This window comes from Mauremys reevesii, linkage group 8, assembly GCF_016161935.1.
Source record: "Mauremys reevesii isolate NIE-2019 linkage group 8, ASM1616193v1, whole genome shotgun sequence".
NCBI classification, from domain to species: Eukaryota; Metazoa; Chordata; order Testudines; family Geoemydidae; genus Mauremys; species Mauremys reevesii.
Window position 1 is genome coordinate 37,171,901 of NC_052630.1, and position 16,249 is coordinate 37,188,149.

At 40.5% G+C, this 16,249-nt stretch overlaps 1 protein-coding gene across 1 annotated transcript; it reads left to right on the forward strand.

Moving 5' to 3' along the window:
- Positions 1-9,746: 9,746 nt before the first annotated feature.
- Positions 9,747-12,395, forward strand: LOC120370244 (protocadherin gamma-A12-like). Its single transcript, XM_039484630.1, has 3 exons — positions 9,747-10,119; positions 10,297-12,164; positions 12,372-12,395. The coding sequence occupies exons 1-3, from the start codon at positions 9,747-9,749 to the stop codon at positions 12,393-12,395; spliced, it is 2,265 nt and encodes a 754-aa protein (XP_039340564.1).
- Positions 12,396-16,249: the final 3,854 nt, after the last annotated feature.

Genomic DNA, 16,249 nt, shown 5'->3' on the forward strand with positions numbered 1-16,249 from the left:
CAAAAATGTTGTTAGACTACAATAATCTCTTATTTCACCAAAGTTGGTTCGTTTTCCCCTTTGATAGTAATTCATGAAACTGTTGCGTATAATCAGACTGAATATTGTAGGTAGAAATGTGACCTGTCTCTTTCCAGATAACAAGCCTCTAAAGTACCTGTTTTGTCTCAGGAAGCATTTCTGGTGGGACAAAATTTCTACTGTCTGAGGGGTTTACATAGCATATTCACACAATTCTGAGCAGAGCAGAAGATCTTTCCATTATCTTCACAGCGCTGACTACTTTCTCTATTTAAGTGACATGAGTGATTCCAGTATACCTCTCACCAGGATTGTCTTGGTGGGAGCCATAATTCTCCCCACCCCCTTTCACCAACCCACCAGTCAGAATGAATCCTTCTTATTGTGAGGTTCATAAATCAAAATGAGTGTCTGGTTACAGCTTCTCAGTCAGTCAACTCCAGTAAAGTCAGGAAACAGTAATCGAAATACAATTAAAGAGTTATGGAAGTGGAAGAAGCACAGGTACAGCAAAAGAAGTGTCTGCCCTTCTTTGATTTATAATGATTGCTGTTCGGAAGGCAGTTTCTGGGCAGATTCTCTATTCCATTCCCAAGGAAATGCAGAAATACTCTTTCTTGGGGAATATCACAAAATATGTGAGATTGGGTATAATGGAGCTCTGATTCTGCAAAGTCTGCATTGTTTCCTGTGGTAGGACTCAGTATGTTACCCTCAATTTTTAAAACTACCATTTATATGAGAGATTACAGAGGCTACAACAACCCCATATTGACTGGGTACAAGTCACTTCAGGAAGGGATGCAAAGATAAAATTTGTAGACAACATCAATGACTGATTCTTGGAGTAGATAGTCCTGGAACCCACAGAGGAAAAGACAATTCTTTATTTAATCTAAGTGTAGGACAGGATCTGGTCCCAGAGGTGAATACATCTGCACTGCTTGGTAACAGCAACCATCATATAATTATATTTAACATCCTTGTAGGAAGGAAAATAACAAAGAAATGCACCACATTAGTATATAACTTCAAAAGAGGAAGCTAGTTAAACAGAAATGAAAAGGAACCACTGCAAGATTGAAATGTCTGGAAGAAGCATGGAAAATATCTATAAACACTGTAATAGAGGCTCAAACTAAATGTATATCCTTCTCCCCCCCACACCCAAAAAAAAACAGAGGACCAACAAAATACCACCATGGTTAAAGATCAGAGAAGAGGAGGCTGTTAGCGACAAAAAAGGCATCCTTTAAAAATTGGAAGTCTAATCCTACTGAGAAAAATAGAAAGGAGCATAAAGTCTGGCAAGTCAAATGTAAAAATATAATTAGTCAGGGCAAAAAAAAAAAAGTTTGAAGACCAACTAGAAAAAGACACAACTAATAGCAAAAAAAAATTAAGTCAGAAGCAGGAAGCCTGCCAAACAATCAGTGTGGCCATTGGATGATCAAAGTGCTAAAAGAGCATAAGATAAGGCCACTGTGGAAAAGCTAAGTGAATTATTTGCATTAATCTTCATTGCAGAGGATGAGAAGGAGATTCCCACATCTTCCTTTTTACGTGATACATCTGGGGAACCATCCCAGATTGAGGTGTCAGTATAGGAGGTTTGGGAACAATTTGATTAATTAAATGTTAAGAAGTCACCAAGACCAGACCATATTCACCCAAGAAGTCTGAAGGAACTCAAATATGAAATTGCAGAACTACTAACTGTGGTATGTCACTTATCCCTTAAATTACCCCATGTGCCAGGTTACTGGAAGGTAGCTAATGTAAGAACAATTTTTTACATTTTTTAAAAAGGCAGTAGAGATGATCCCGGCAATTGCAAGCCTAACTTCAGAACCAGACAAATTGGTTAAAACACTAGCAAAGAACAGAATTATCTGACACACAGATGAACATGATATGTTGGGGAAGAGTCAACATGGCTTTTGTAAAGGAAAATCATCTCACCAATTTATTAGAATTCTTGAGGATTTCAACAAGTGTATGGATAAGTGTGATCCAGTTGATATAGTGTACTTGGACTTTCAGAAAGCCTTTGTCAAGATCTCTCACCAAAGACTCTTAAGCAAAGTCACCATCATGGGGTAAGAGGGAAGGTCCTCTCCTGGATCAGTAACTGGTTAAAAGATAGGAAACAAATGGTAGGGATAAAATATAAATTTTCATGGTAGAGATAGTTAAATAGAGGGATCCCCCAAGGATATGTTCTGGGACCAGTGCCGTTCAACATATTCATAAATGATCTGGAAAAGGGATAAACAGTAAAATGGCAAAGTTCGCAGACAATATAAAATTACTGAAGATAGTTAAGTCCAGTGCTGACTATGAAGAGTTACATAGGGATCTCACAAGACTGGGTAACTGGGCAACAAAATGGCAGATAAACATCAATGCTGATAAATGCAAAGTAATGTACATTGAAAAACATAATCCAGATTATAAATACAAAATGGTGGGGTGTAAATTAGCTCAAGGAAGAGATCTTGGAATCATGATGGATAGTTCTCTGAAAACATCTGCACAATGTGCAGCCGCAGTCAAAAAAGCTAACACAATGTTAGGAACCATTAGAAAAGGGATCGATAATAAGACAAAAAAATCATAATGTGACCATATAAATCCATAGTATGCCCATGCCTTGAATACTGTGTGCTGTTCTGGTGACCCCATTTCAAAAAAGATATATTAGCATTGGAAAAGTACAGAAAAAGTCAATAATAATAATATGTGCAGAGAAACTGAAGAAGGATGTGTTATTTATCCCTTCTCATAACACATGAATCAGGAGTCATCCAATGAAATTAATAGACATAAAACAAAGATAAAGAAATATTTCTTCACATAATGCACAGTCAGCCCATGGAAATTTATGCCAGGGGATGTGATCATAGAATCATAGAATATCAGGATTGGAAGGGACCTCAAGAGGTCATCTAGTCCAACCCCCTGCTCAAAGCAGGACCAATCCCCAACTAAATCATCCCAGCCTACTTATACAGCCCAAAATGCCATTAGCCTTCTTGACAACAAGGGCACCCTGTTGACTCATAGCCAACTACTCGTCCACTGTAATCCCTAGATCCTTTTCTGCAGAACTGCTGCCTAGCCATTCAGTGCCTAGTCTGTAGCAGTGCATGGGATTCTTCCATCCTAAGTGCAGGACTCTGCACTTGACCTTGTTGAACCTCATCAGATTTCTTTTGGCCCAATCCTCTAATTTATCTAGGTCCCTCTGTATCCTATCCCTACCCTCCAGCGTATCTATCACTCCTCATAGTTTTGTGTCATCTGCAAACTTGCTGAGAGTGCAATCCGTGCCATCCTCCAGATCATTAATGAAGATATTGAATAAAACCAGCCCCAGGACCGACCCTTTGGGCCCTCCTCTTGATTCCGGCTGACAACTAGACGTGAAGCCATTGATCACTACCCATTGAGCCCAATGACCTAGCCAGATTTATATCCACTTTATAGTCCAAAAGTGTGAAGACCAAAAGCATAATTGGGTTAAACAAAGAATTAGATACATTCATGGAGGATATGTCCATCAGTAACTATTATCCAAGCTAGTTAGGGATGCAACTCTGTGCTCTGGGTGTCCGTAAACCTCAAACTATGGGACACTGGTAGTACATGAGAGGGAATGGATCACCTGATAAATTGTCCTGTTCTGTTCATTCCCTCTGAAGCATTTGGCACCTGCCACTGTTTGAAGACCATTGTTATGACCCAGTGTGGCCATTCTTATGTTTTAGTGGATTTACCCCATGGAGTAAATCATATATGATCATACCATTAAACAATGAATTGACAGATAGATAGGTAAACAGATAGATTAGACAGACAAACACAAGTGGCAAAGTTAAAGTTGAATGGACAATTAAAAAAATTATAGATATTTAAGTATTTTGGTTTGTAATTTTAATTACCTTTTAGCCTCATTTATTGTGGAATTTATAAATTTTTATATTTAGGAAAGAAAATTTGCTGCTGTTCAAGTTTCTTAGGTTCTTATAATTTCTGCAATATACAATTTACAAGACTTTGTTTTCAGAGGCTCACAACCTTTTAAATCTTTCAAAGTTTGTGCTGAAAACTAGAAGGCTTTGCTTCTAACTGAGACTAAAACTTTCTAAAAAGTTGGGGCAAAAACACTTGAGCCACTTTTGAAGGTGAGGAGGGCAAAAAACCCAAACCCTAATATTTCTATTATAAAAAATAATCTCAATGCCCTTTCAAACATCTCTAACAGTGAATGAAAAGGTTAGAAAGCTGACCGCCTGCAGGCAGATTGTGTTTAGATAGATTAAATTATTTTATCCTTCTGATTAAAATCAGTTCCATTTGGTAAATTTATAATGGTTTTAAAGTAATAGCTTGTTTATACACAGTACTGTTTGATTGTAAACATTAACACTTTTTAACAACTATGTTCCAATATTTAGACTGCTGAAAATGTTCAAATAACATTAAGGTTAACATTAAGGTAAGCACTGAAGAGTCAATAAATGCCTAAGTAAATTAAGATTGCAGCCACAATATTTACTCTCTATTCCTTATTTATAAGCCTTATGAACAGTTTTTATTAGTAGGATCACATAAAGTGATATTTGCCAGACTTCTTCCTTTTTCAGATTGTAGGTTGGAAGATGTGCATGATGCTTGGACTTTTCCAGGGACTTAAGCACCAGCCTAATATTGACTATTAGTACTTACTGTTAAGCACATTCAAAGGTACTAGCCACTAGCTTACAAATAAGTAGGTATGTTTCTAGGCCTTGATGATGCAGAACCTGAATAAGGGAGGCTACAGTAAATGAGGAATGGGTCTGAGGCAAAATACTGTTCACAAATCTGTAGTAACTCCACTGAAGTTATTGTGAATTGATGGCCTAGGCCAAAACCATCTGAAGTCAATAGAGACTGAATCGGGCCCCAAATGAAGCAAAGGTCCTGTAGAAACAATAGTATGGGAAAATATAATTACAAACTATATTGCAGTGCAGATACGTATTGTCAGAACTGAAGTAGGAATGCTAACACATTTATGATAGAATGCAAATATACTTTTCTCAAGTTTTTTGAAGGAAAGAAAAATAGAATAAAAGATGGAAATGTTTAAAGAAAAGTAAGATACTTTCAACCACAATTTGAACTTTAGAATCAGAGGGAAAGAGAGACAAATTTTAAGATGATCTGCACAGGATTGTCGATGAATACTGAACGACTTAAAAGGTTTCCTCTTGTTGGCTGCAGCATCAGAGGAAGATATAGGACATATTTATTAATAATTAATTTATTATTTATTTTATTATTGTGGTGGTGATAGTGGTGAAAAAGGTGCTGAACTTTTATCAACGTTTTCCTTTATTCAAAATGTTAACTAGCCATTGCTAACAAAAAAGGCAATGATGTATACAGTTTAACTGAAAAATCCTTTCCCCCCTTGACGAATCAACTTTCACTTTCTTTCCTCTCATGATGTCATTCTTTACAACAGCTCTCCTGAGTCTTACAGTGTAAGAAGGAACTGAGTTCCTAATGTAAAACAACAACAAAATATTACATCTCTTTTCTTCATACAGTGCCAAGGGAAAAATGTTTGTTTTCTTTTGTAAATCACCTTCCAAGTCTCATTTGGCCAGTGGATAGTTTTGGTCACTTCAGATGAGTAAACCCCTGCACTTTAGAAAATACAGTACTTTAGAAAATATTGTTCTTTGTCGTTTAGGAGAGATTTTCTCTTACTCTCACATTAGTCAATAATCCCATCATTTTATACTTACATATTGATTAAAATATTCAGATTTGCTGATGGGAAAGTGGGGAAAAAATTTTCTTCCTCACAGGGCTGCCCACAACATTTTGGCACCTGAGGCAGGGAGCTCAAATGACGCCTCCATGACTCCTCGCTTGGGCCAAAATTTTCAAAGGTCTCAATTCTGCCTTCTTCCTGTTCTACTCCTTTCATAGTACTGCTCTGCTACCTACCCCAATAAAGGAGAACTAACAACTTAAAATGCTTTGTTCAAAATTTTTAAGTAACACTTAACTTTCAAATGCCTGAACAGCAAATGTAACTTTTCTTGTCTGCATAGTAAACACTGGCATTTTTATCTGTTTGAATAATCAAAGTGGTGCTTTCCATGTTAGAAGTATGCACAGAGCAACAAAAGCATTTGGAAAGAGGGTGGTCATCTTATTTGTGCACATATATTCCAGAACAGCCTTTGGAGTTGATCCTGCTGAAATGTATCTTGAAAGGGCTTCCAGTTCATTGCCTAAATCACTAGCATCAATATTGCACATGTCATCATGTGTCAACACTGTCTCTACTGCCATGCATTGCTGGTGTAGGTCGTCTTCAGGTATAATGATGAGTTTTGGAATATCATACAACATCCCAAATATACTGCTGTGTTCCTCAACAGTTCATCAACTGACTGTATTGCACAATCTAGCACCTGGTTAAGGAATTCAACTTTGAATTGTTGTTGGGGTCTCTCATGGGATTATCCTATGCCTCATAATCAAAATGTCTTCTTCTTTGGTGACTCTTGTATTCTTGAATGGGTGGGAAAATAGCATCAGTGTGAAGTTCCTTTGCCAACTTCTGTGCACTCTTCAGAAAGTTTTGAAATCCCTCATCTGACCAGTAGGACTGTAGGTATGACTTTGCTTTGTCCAGTTGTTCCATTGTTCCAGATATATCAAGGTCAACACCTTGGAGTCTCTTATTTGCAACATTTATTTCAAACAGTATGTCATGCTACAACACTAAGCCACACAGACATTTGAAGTTATGTATGTTTCTGGTGATTCCATTTCCCTCTGCCACTGTTCTCCCATGAACAGTTCCTGTCATAGCATTATCCTCCATAATGGCAACTGTGGCATCATCTATCTTCCCAATTTGCTGTTTGATAGGCTTTATCACCTCCACTTGACTTTCCCATTGTGTAGCACTCAGTGGTTTCAGTGCCAGAGAGGATGTTCCCAGATGTTGCTTCAAAATTTGCCATTGATGAGTTGATGCAGAGAAAAATACATAGATGCTTTGAATTATATTAAAAAATTCAGCAGCCTCATTAGAAGCTGATGCTGCATCACTGACTACCAAGTTCAATGAATCAGAACTGCATGGGACAGAAAAAGCTCGAGGGTTTAACTCTTGGATCTGTGCCTGCACTCCTTTGTTCTTTCCTCTCATGTTGGCACCATTATTGTAGCCCTGACCTCTCATGTCAGCTATCACAATTCCCGTATCTTCCAGCTTTTTAAGAAGCATATTTGTCATACCAGCTCCTGTAGTATCATCAATGTCAATAAATTCTAGAAAATGCTCTCCAACAGTCACCATTGCAGGGACATTTTCACTAGGTTCTGTTGTTCTTACAAAATGCACCATTAAAGTCATTTGTTCTGTATGGCTGATGTCAGGTGTGCAGCCCAGAATAACAGAGTAATATCTTGCTGACTTCAGATCTGCTACAATTTTCTGTTTGACTTTTGTTGCCAATAACTGTATGATCTCATTTTGAATTGTTGTTCCAAGATAGTGGTGTGTGTACATGTCTTGGGTGGTGACTCTTCTTAGATGCTCCTGGAGTACAGCATCAAACTCAGCCATCAGCTCCACAATTTGAAGGAAGTTTCCATTGTTTGGCACATACAGCTGACCTGAAGTGCCACGCAGTGCTAGGTTTTGCGTAGCAAGCATTCTCAAAATGGCAATGAGCTTTTTCAGAACATTTTGCCAGTAAAGAGACTCTGATGCAATCTTGATGCCAATCTTGGCCTTTAGCCTTAGTCTCATCTCAAGCTCTTTCCACCTATGGAATGCTCTCTGGTGATTTGCTGCCTTCTCATGGCATGCCAGATTTCTAGACAGATTTTTCCAGTCCTTTGTTCCTGTAGAACCCAATGTGGCTGGAACATTAGACTGGAAGAGTCTGCAACAAAAACAGTATGCAACATTCTGGGTTTTTGAGTACATAAGCCATGGCCTCTCCACTTTGTCACCATTGGGAATTTCACTCCAGTAATGTGTTGGATGGAAACTTCTATTTTCATTGTCTTTCGGGAACATGAAGTTTTTCACTTGCTGTGGCCCATGCAGTACAAGGAAGTTCTTCAGGCTACTGCTCAAGTGGGTCCACAGTCCTGGATCATCTAGACCAGAGATTGGCAAACTTTGGCATGAGGCCCGCCAGTGGGAGCCATGATCAGCTGAACCTGCGGACGCGGCAGGTAAACAAACCGTCCCAGCCTGGCCCACCAGGGTGCTTACCCTGGCGGGCTTCATGCCAATGGTTGCCGATCCCTGATCTAGACTTAAGAAACTAAACTCAGCAGCAGCTGTTTCTTGCACCTCCACCACACTCTTCTCTGATCTACACTTTTCTTCAGGAATGTGCATGGTTACATCCATTTGAGATGGAGATATGGTTGCTGAAGTAGCTGCCAGATCACCTGGACTCTGACTAACTGGAAGATCAGGCATCTCCTCACCACTCACATCCTCACTGGGGCTAAAAGGCTCACCATGAACATTTGTCTCTATATATCTCAGGAGAGCTCCTTCCTGCTTAGAAAGAAAAGCTTCCTTTGCTTTTTTCTTTTTCTGAATGCTGCCCCCAGAGGGGCATTTTCTTCTTTCACTCATGGCTGATGTTCTGTGTCAACTATAGTGGCTCTCAACACTCAGTTGAAGGGGACAAATAAACAGGCTGGTAGCAGGGCCTGAGTGAGGGAAGATATCAGCATCTCTTAAGGGCCTAACTGGCTCCTACTACTTCAGTTGACTGCCTGTTCTCTTCAAGTGGGTTCAGGGAAGCAGCAGGAAACAGGAAGCTCCCTAAGAAGCTGGTGTTAATCAGTCCAGGCTCCTGGGGTCCTAGAGAGGTACATAAGAGGCTCCTCCTCCTCTCTCTCTCTGTCTGCAATTCCCGCTGCTTTCTGTTATTCCCTCTCACCTTTTCTCCTGCCTGCCTATGTCTCTTGTGCCCTCCTTCCTCCAGCACAGCACTCCACCATCTCTGTGGCTCTAGAGCAGAGAGAATACATATGCACCAGCAGTAGACACAATTTTTTAAACTCTGGGTCCTAGTGACACCCTCACCCCACCCCAGTGTGGCACCTGAGGCGGTGGCCTCAGTTCACCTCATGTTAAAGCCAGTCCTGCTTCCACATGTAGCAATAACATTTTTATGATATAATGATTCTTTGGAAATGGAGAAGAAGTATTGTGAGTGAATAATTAATGGATTTTAAGAAAAAATGTTCCCGAGTTTAATTAATTCGATGAAATGTCTAGCTCTGTTTTTGTGGAGTATTCATTAAAAAAATAGAGGGAGGAGCACACCTAAAAGATTAAAACAACTAGGCAAAATAAACTCAGGGAAAACGAGGGATATTTATCTGAGCTGGTGCAGTTATTGGTTGAGGCTCCGAGCGTCGCTGTTCACTGATCAGAGAGCGAAATGCAATGCGAGACCCAGACAGCCCATAACCGCTTACACAACGCATAACACAGAGATCAGATTCACGATCAGTCAGAGAGATTCTAAAGAGAATTTTACTGGTGGAATAATCTCTGAAACAGTCTCGATGCAAACATCAGTTGCTGCGGAGACAAAGGACTGGATATAATACCACAATAGTCACATCGGTGACGGGGAATCAGAGTAATACTATTACTAGGGAAGGAAATGGCCGATAAACAAAGACGCCGGGATTGTAGAGAGTTGCTCTGTTGTTTTACGTTGGCTTTCCTTTGGGAGGCAGTTGCTGGGCAGATTCACTATTCGATTCCTGAGGAAATGCAGAAAGGCTTTTTCGTGGGGAACGTCGCAAAGGATCTGGGGCTCGATACAAAAAAAATCTCAGACGGTGGAGTCCGAATTATTGCAGAAGGTAGGACGAAATATTTTGCTCTCAATTTGCAGAACGGCTATTTATATCTTAGCGAAAAAGTGGATAGAGAAGAAATATGTGGCCGGATCTCAAAATGTTTGTTACAATTGGAGATTTTTGTTCAGGAACAGGTTAAACTTTATACAGTTGAAATTGAAATCACCGACATTAATGATAACGCGCCAAGCTTCCAAGTAGAGGAATTAGAGTTAAAGATCAGTGAGGTCCAAAGCACTGGGTCGCGCTTTCTTCTGCCAGACGCCCAGGACCCAGATATAGGAAGTAATTCTATTCAGAGCTTCCAATTCAGCAGCAACTGGCATTTCTCCCTGGACATTCAAACGGGAGCTGATGGTGCAAAATACGCTGAACTGGTGCTAGAAAAAAATCTAGACAGAGAAGAACAAGCCGTTTACAATCTAGTCCTCACAGCCATTGATGGAGGAGACCCAGTCAGGTCTGGCACTGCGAGAATCCGCGTTATTGTTGAGGATGCAAATGACAATGCGCCAGTTTTCACACAATCTGTTTATAAGGTGAATGTTTTGGAAAACGTGTCTATAGGTTCCCTTTTGGTTACAGTGAACGCCACTGACCTGGATGAAGGAATGAACTCAGAGGTAACATACTCCTTCCGGAAAATATCAGAGAAAGCTTCAGACATATTCCAGCTGGATTCTAAAACCGGGAAAGTGACATTGACGGGGCACTTAGACTTCGAAGAAAGTGAATTATATGAAATAGAGGTTGAAGCCCGCGACGGGAGAGGACTCTCTGCTCGCACAAGAATTTCGTTAGGTCTTATGGATGTAAATGATAACGCTCCGGAAATTACAATCACAACTCTCATCAGCTCGATCCCCGAAGACTCCTCAGAGGGAACTGTGATCGCCTTTTTAAAAGTACGAGACGCAGATTCAAGAGAGAATGGTGACGTCACGTGCTCCATCCCAGTCAACCTCCCCTGTCGGTTACAGAAATTATTTGACAATTACTACAGTTTGGTGACAGACAGAGCACTGGACAGGGAGCAGGTCTCGGATTACAATGTAACGATCACAGCCACAGACAGAGGGACTCCTGCTCTTTCCACAACCACGTTATTCCTGTTGAAGGTTTTAGACAAAAACGACAATCCGCCTGTCTTCAGCCAGACACTCTACACCTCTTACATCACAGAGAATAATCCTAAAGGGGCTTCCATTTTCACATTAAAGGCAAACGATGCTGATTGGGAAGAGAACGCCAGAGTGACGTATTCTGTTACTGAAGGTCAAATTCAAGGAACTCCGCTCTCCTCCTCCATCTCCATTAACTCCGAGACCGGGGCTCTCTACGCTCTGCGCTCCTTCGATTACGAACAGTTCCGGGAGATTCGGTTCCAAGTGCAGGCTCAGGATGGGGGTTCCCCACCTCTCAGCAGTAATGTCTCCGTCACTCTCTTTATACTGGATCAGAATGACAACAGCCCGCACATCTTACACCCCTCCTTTCCCACCGATGGCTCCACGGGAGTGGAGTTGGCCCCCCGCTCCTCCGAGCCGGGTTACCTGGTCACTAAGGTGGTGGCGGTGGATGCAGACTCCGGGCAGAACGCCTGGCTCTCCTACCAGCTGCTGAAGGCTACAGAGCCGGGGCTCTTCTCTGTGGGACTCCACAGCGGCGAGATCAGGACAGCGCGCTACTTTGTAGACAAAGATGCGCTCAAGCAAAGTCTGGTGGTTTTAGTGAAGGACAACGGGCAGCCCCCTCTCTCTGCCACGGCCACTGTCACGGTGGTGGTGGCTGACAGCATCCCCGAAATCCTCTCCGATTTAAGCAGCCTCTCATCGCCTGCAGACCCCCAGTCCAACCTCACCTTGTATTTGGTGATCGCTGTGGCTTCCGTTTCCTGCTTGTTCTTTACCTTTATCATAGTGTTAATGGCCCTGAGGCTCCGCCGGTGGAGAAACTCGCAGCTGTTTGACTCCTCGAGTGTGACGTTCAGTGGAGTTCCCGTCTCGCAGTTTGTGGGGCTCGATGGAGTCAGAGCTTTTCTTCACTCCTACTCACATGAGGTTTCTCTCACCACGGACTCCAGAAAGAGTCAACTGGACTTTCCTAATGTCAGTTGTTCAAATACGCTCACAGATCAGCAGCCTTCTGAGAAATCATGTCCTCTTTTAGTCGAAGAAGTTTCAAATATCAATATTGAAGATCAAGTCTCCCTTCAGGTGAGTTTCTTAAACCACAACTTTCTTTTTCATGTGGAAAGGCTTATTTCTTGGTGTGTTTTATATGTAATAGTTGCTGTAGAGCAACAGTTCATCATAGTATCCTGTAAATGAATGAAGTTTTACTTACTACACTATGCAATTATAAGTAATTTTCTGATAATTGATTTGTAATGTAAAGGCTACTCCTTTAATTTTTCTGTACAGTATTACTTTTCAAAACTTCAATGAGCACTTACATGCAGTGGGTGAAAACCAATATACTATTATATCTATACTTATTTGACTTCTACTTTATAATATTTTACTTATGGCGGTATCTGGGGTACAACCATCAGCTTGAGAAGTATTTATTTTCATACCAATGTGAATTGTAAAAAGCTCAACTCAAATAATATATAAAAATATTTTCCCAAACTCAAAATAATCTGAAAAAATTTAAAGGTCTTCTTACAATAAAATCTGGATTAAACACTGTAATCTTGCCTTTGTGGGTCAGAACTGAGAATACCTAATTCAGGACAAACTGCTGAGAAATAGGGAGGACACACCCCAAACTAGTGGTTATTGTCCCATGAGATATACCAAACCAGCAACAAAAGTAAACTTCTGTTTCACCACACTGACTAACAAGAAGTCATAAAAGCAGTTTCTTTAGGCATTCCAGTCCTTGTATCACCACCAAAAACACGAGTCTCCTTTGATACGTTCACTAAGATGAACGTATCAAGGGAGACTATGCCAGGCTGGGGAAGACGCTTAAGGAAATCGAGGCTCAGGTGATCTTCAGTGAGATTCTGCCTGTTCCTAGAGAAGGTCAATGAAGGTGTGACAAGATTATGGTGATCAACAGATGGCTCAGGCAGTGGTGCTATAAGGAGGACTTTGGGATGTATGGCCACTGGGAAGCATTCATGGACAGAGGACTGTTCTCTCGGGATGGACTTCACCTGAGTAAGGAGGGAAATAGACTTCTAGGATGGAGGCTGGCATGACTGATTAAGAGAGCTTTAAACTAGGAATTGTGGGGAGATGGTTGGGAGATGTCCAGGTAATCTCCACACCGGAATTTAACATTGAGAGGGAAGAAAATGAAGTAAGAGAGGATACAGCCATGGGTATGAGAATGGACATAATGAGGAAGGTTAGTGTAGATACCAGTCTAATTGGTGATACTGGTGGTAGAATGTCTGTGCCTAATTGGGTAAAGAATGTCAGTGAAGCCAAACGGCAAAAATTAAGATGTTTGTACACTAATGCGAGGATCCTAAGTAACAAAATGGAGGAACTAGAGCTACTGGTTCAGGAAGTGAAACGGGATGTTATAGGGATAACAGAAACATGGTGGAATAGTAGTCATGACTGGAGTACAGGTATTGAAGGGTATGTGCTGTTTAGGAAAGACAGAAATAAAGGCAAAGGTGGTGGAGTAGCATTGTATATCAATGATGAGGTAGACTGTACAGAAATAAGAAGGGATAGAATGGATAAGACAGAGTGTCTAGGCAAAAATCACATTGGGAAAGAAAGCTACTAGAGTCTCCCCTGAGATAGTGCTTGGGGTGTGCTACAGACCGCCAGGATCCAATTTGGATATGGATAGAGACCTCTTTAATGTTTTAATGAAGTAAACACTAATGGGATTGTGTGATCATGGGAGACTTTAACTTCCCAGATATAGACTGGAGGACAAGTGCTAGTAATAATAATAGGGCTCAGATTTTCCTGGATGCGATAGCTGATGGATTCTGTCACGAAATAGTTGAAGAACCAACAACAGGGGATGCCATTTTAGATTTGGTTTTGGTGAGTAGTGAGGACCTCATAGAAGAAATGGTTGTAGGAGACAACCTTCGTTCAAGTGATCATGAGTTAATTCAGTTCAAACTAGATGGAAGGATAAACAAAAATAGATCCAGGACTAGGGTTTTTTTATTTCAAAAGGGCTAACTTTAAAGAATTAAGGAAATTAGTTAGGCAAGTGGATTGGACTGAAGAATTTGTGGATCTAATGGCAGAGGAGGCCTGGAATTACTTCAAATCAAAGTTGCAGAAACTATCAGAAGCCTACATCCCAAGAAAGGGGGAAAAAATCATAGGCAGGAGTTGTAGACCAAGCTGGATGAGCAAGCATCTCAGAGAGGTGATTAAGAAAAAGCAGAAAGCCTACAAGGAGTGGAAGATGGGAGGGATTAACAAGGAAAGCTACCTTATTGAGGTCAGATCATGTAGGGATAAAGTGAGAAAGGCCAAAAGCCATGTAGAGATGGACCTTGCAAAGGGAATTAAAAGCAATAATAAAAGGTTCTATAGCCATATAAGAAGAAAACAAAGAAAGAAGAAGTGAGACCACTAAACACTGAGGATGGAGTGGAGGTTAAGAATAATCTAGGCATGGCCCAATATCTAAACAAATACTTTTCCTCAGTCTTTAATGAGGCTAATGAGGAGCTTAGGGATAATGGTAGGATGACAAATGGGAATGAGGATATGGAGGTAGATATTACCACATCCGAGGTAGAAGCCAAACTCGAACAGCTTAATGGGACTAAATTGGGGGGCCCAGATAATCTTCATCCAAGAATATTAAAGGAACTGGCACATGAAATTGCAAGCCCATTAGCAAGAATTTTTAATTAATCAGTAAACTCAGGGGTTGTACCGTACAACTGGAGAATTGCTAACATAGTTCCTATTTTTAAGAAAGGAAAAAAAGTGATCTGAGTAACTATAGGCCAGTTAGTTTGACATCTGTAGTATGCAAGGTCTTGGGAAAAAAATTGAAGGAGAAAGTAGTTAAGGACATTGAGGTCAATGGTAATTGGGACAAATTACAACATGTTTTTACAAAAGGTACATCATGCCAAACCAACCTGATCTCCTTCTTTGAGAAGGTAACAGATTTTTTAGACAAAGGAAACACAGTGGATCTAATTTACCTTGATTTCAGTAAGGCATTTAATATGGTTCCAGATGGGGAATTATTAGCTAAATTGGAAAAGATGGGGATCAATATGAAAATTGAAAGGTGGATAAGGAACTGGTTAAAGGGGAGACTACAATGGGTCATACTGAAAGGTGAATTGTCAGGTTGGAAGGAGGTTACTAGTGGAGTTCCTCAGAGATTGGTTTTGGGGCCAATCTTATTTAATCTTTTTATTACTGACCTTGGCACAAAAAGTGGGAATGTGCTAATAAAGTTTGCAGATGACACAAAGCTGGGAGGTATTGCTAATACAGAGAAGGACCGGGATATCATACAAGAAGATCTGGATGACCTTGTAAACTGGAGTAATAGTAATAGGATGAAATTTAATAGTGAAAAGTGCAAGGTCATGTCCCCAATTTATAACCAAAATAACAAAGAATTTTGGTTATAAATTGGGGACACATCAGTTGGAAGTAACAGAGGAGGAGAAGGACCTCGAAGTATTGGTTGATCACAGGATGACTATGAGCCGCCAATGTGATATGGCCGATAAAAAAGCTAATGTGGTCTTGGGATGCATCAGGTGAGGTATTTCCAGTAAAGATAAGGAGGTATTAGTACCATTATAAAAGGCACTGGTGAGACCTCATCTGGAATATTGTGTGCAGTTTTGGTCTCCCATGTTTAAGAAGGATGCATTCAAACTGGAACAGGTACAGAGAAGGGTTACTAGGATGATCTGAGGAATGGAAAACCTGTCTTATGAAAGGAGATTCAAAGAGCTTGGTTTGTTTAGCCTAACCAAAAGAAGGCTGAGGGGAGATATGATTGCTCTTTATAAATATATCAGAGGGATAAATATCAGGGAGGGAGAGGAATTACTTAAATTTAGTACCAATGTGGACACAAGAACAAATGGATATAAACTGGACATTAGGAAGTTTAGACTTGAAATTAGATGAAGGTTTCTAACCATTAGAGGAGTGAAATTCTGGAACAGCCTTCCAAGAGGAGTAGTGGGGGCAAAAGACATATCTGTCTTCAAGACTAAGCTTGATAAGTTTATGGAGGGGATGGGATAGCCTAATTTTGGCAATTAATTGATCTTTGATTATTAGCAGGTAAATATGCCCAATGGTCTGTGATGGGAAGTTAG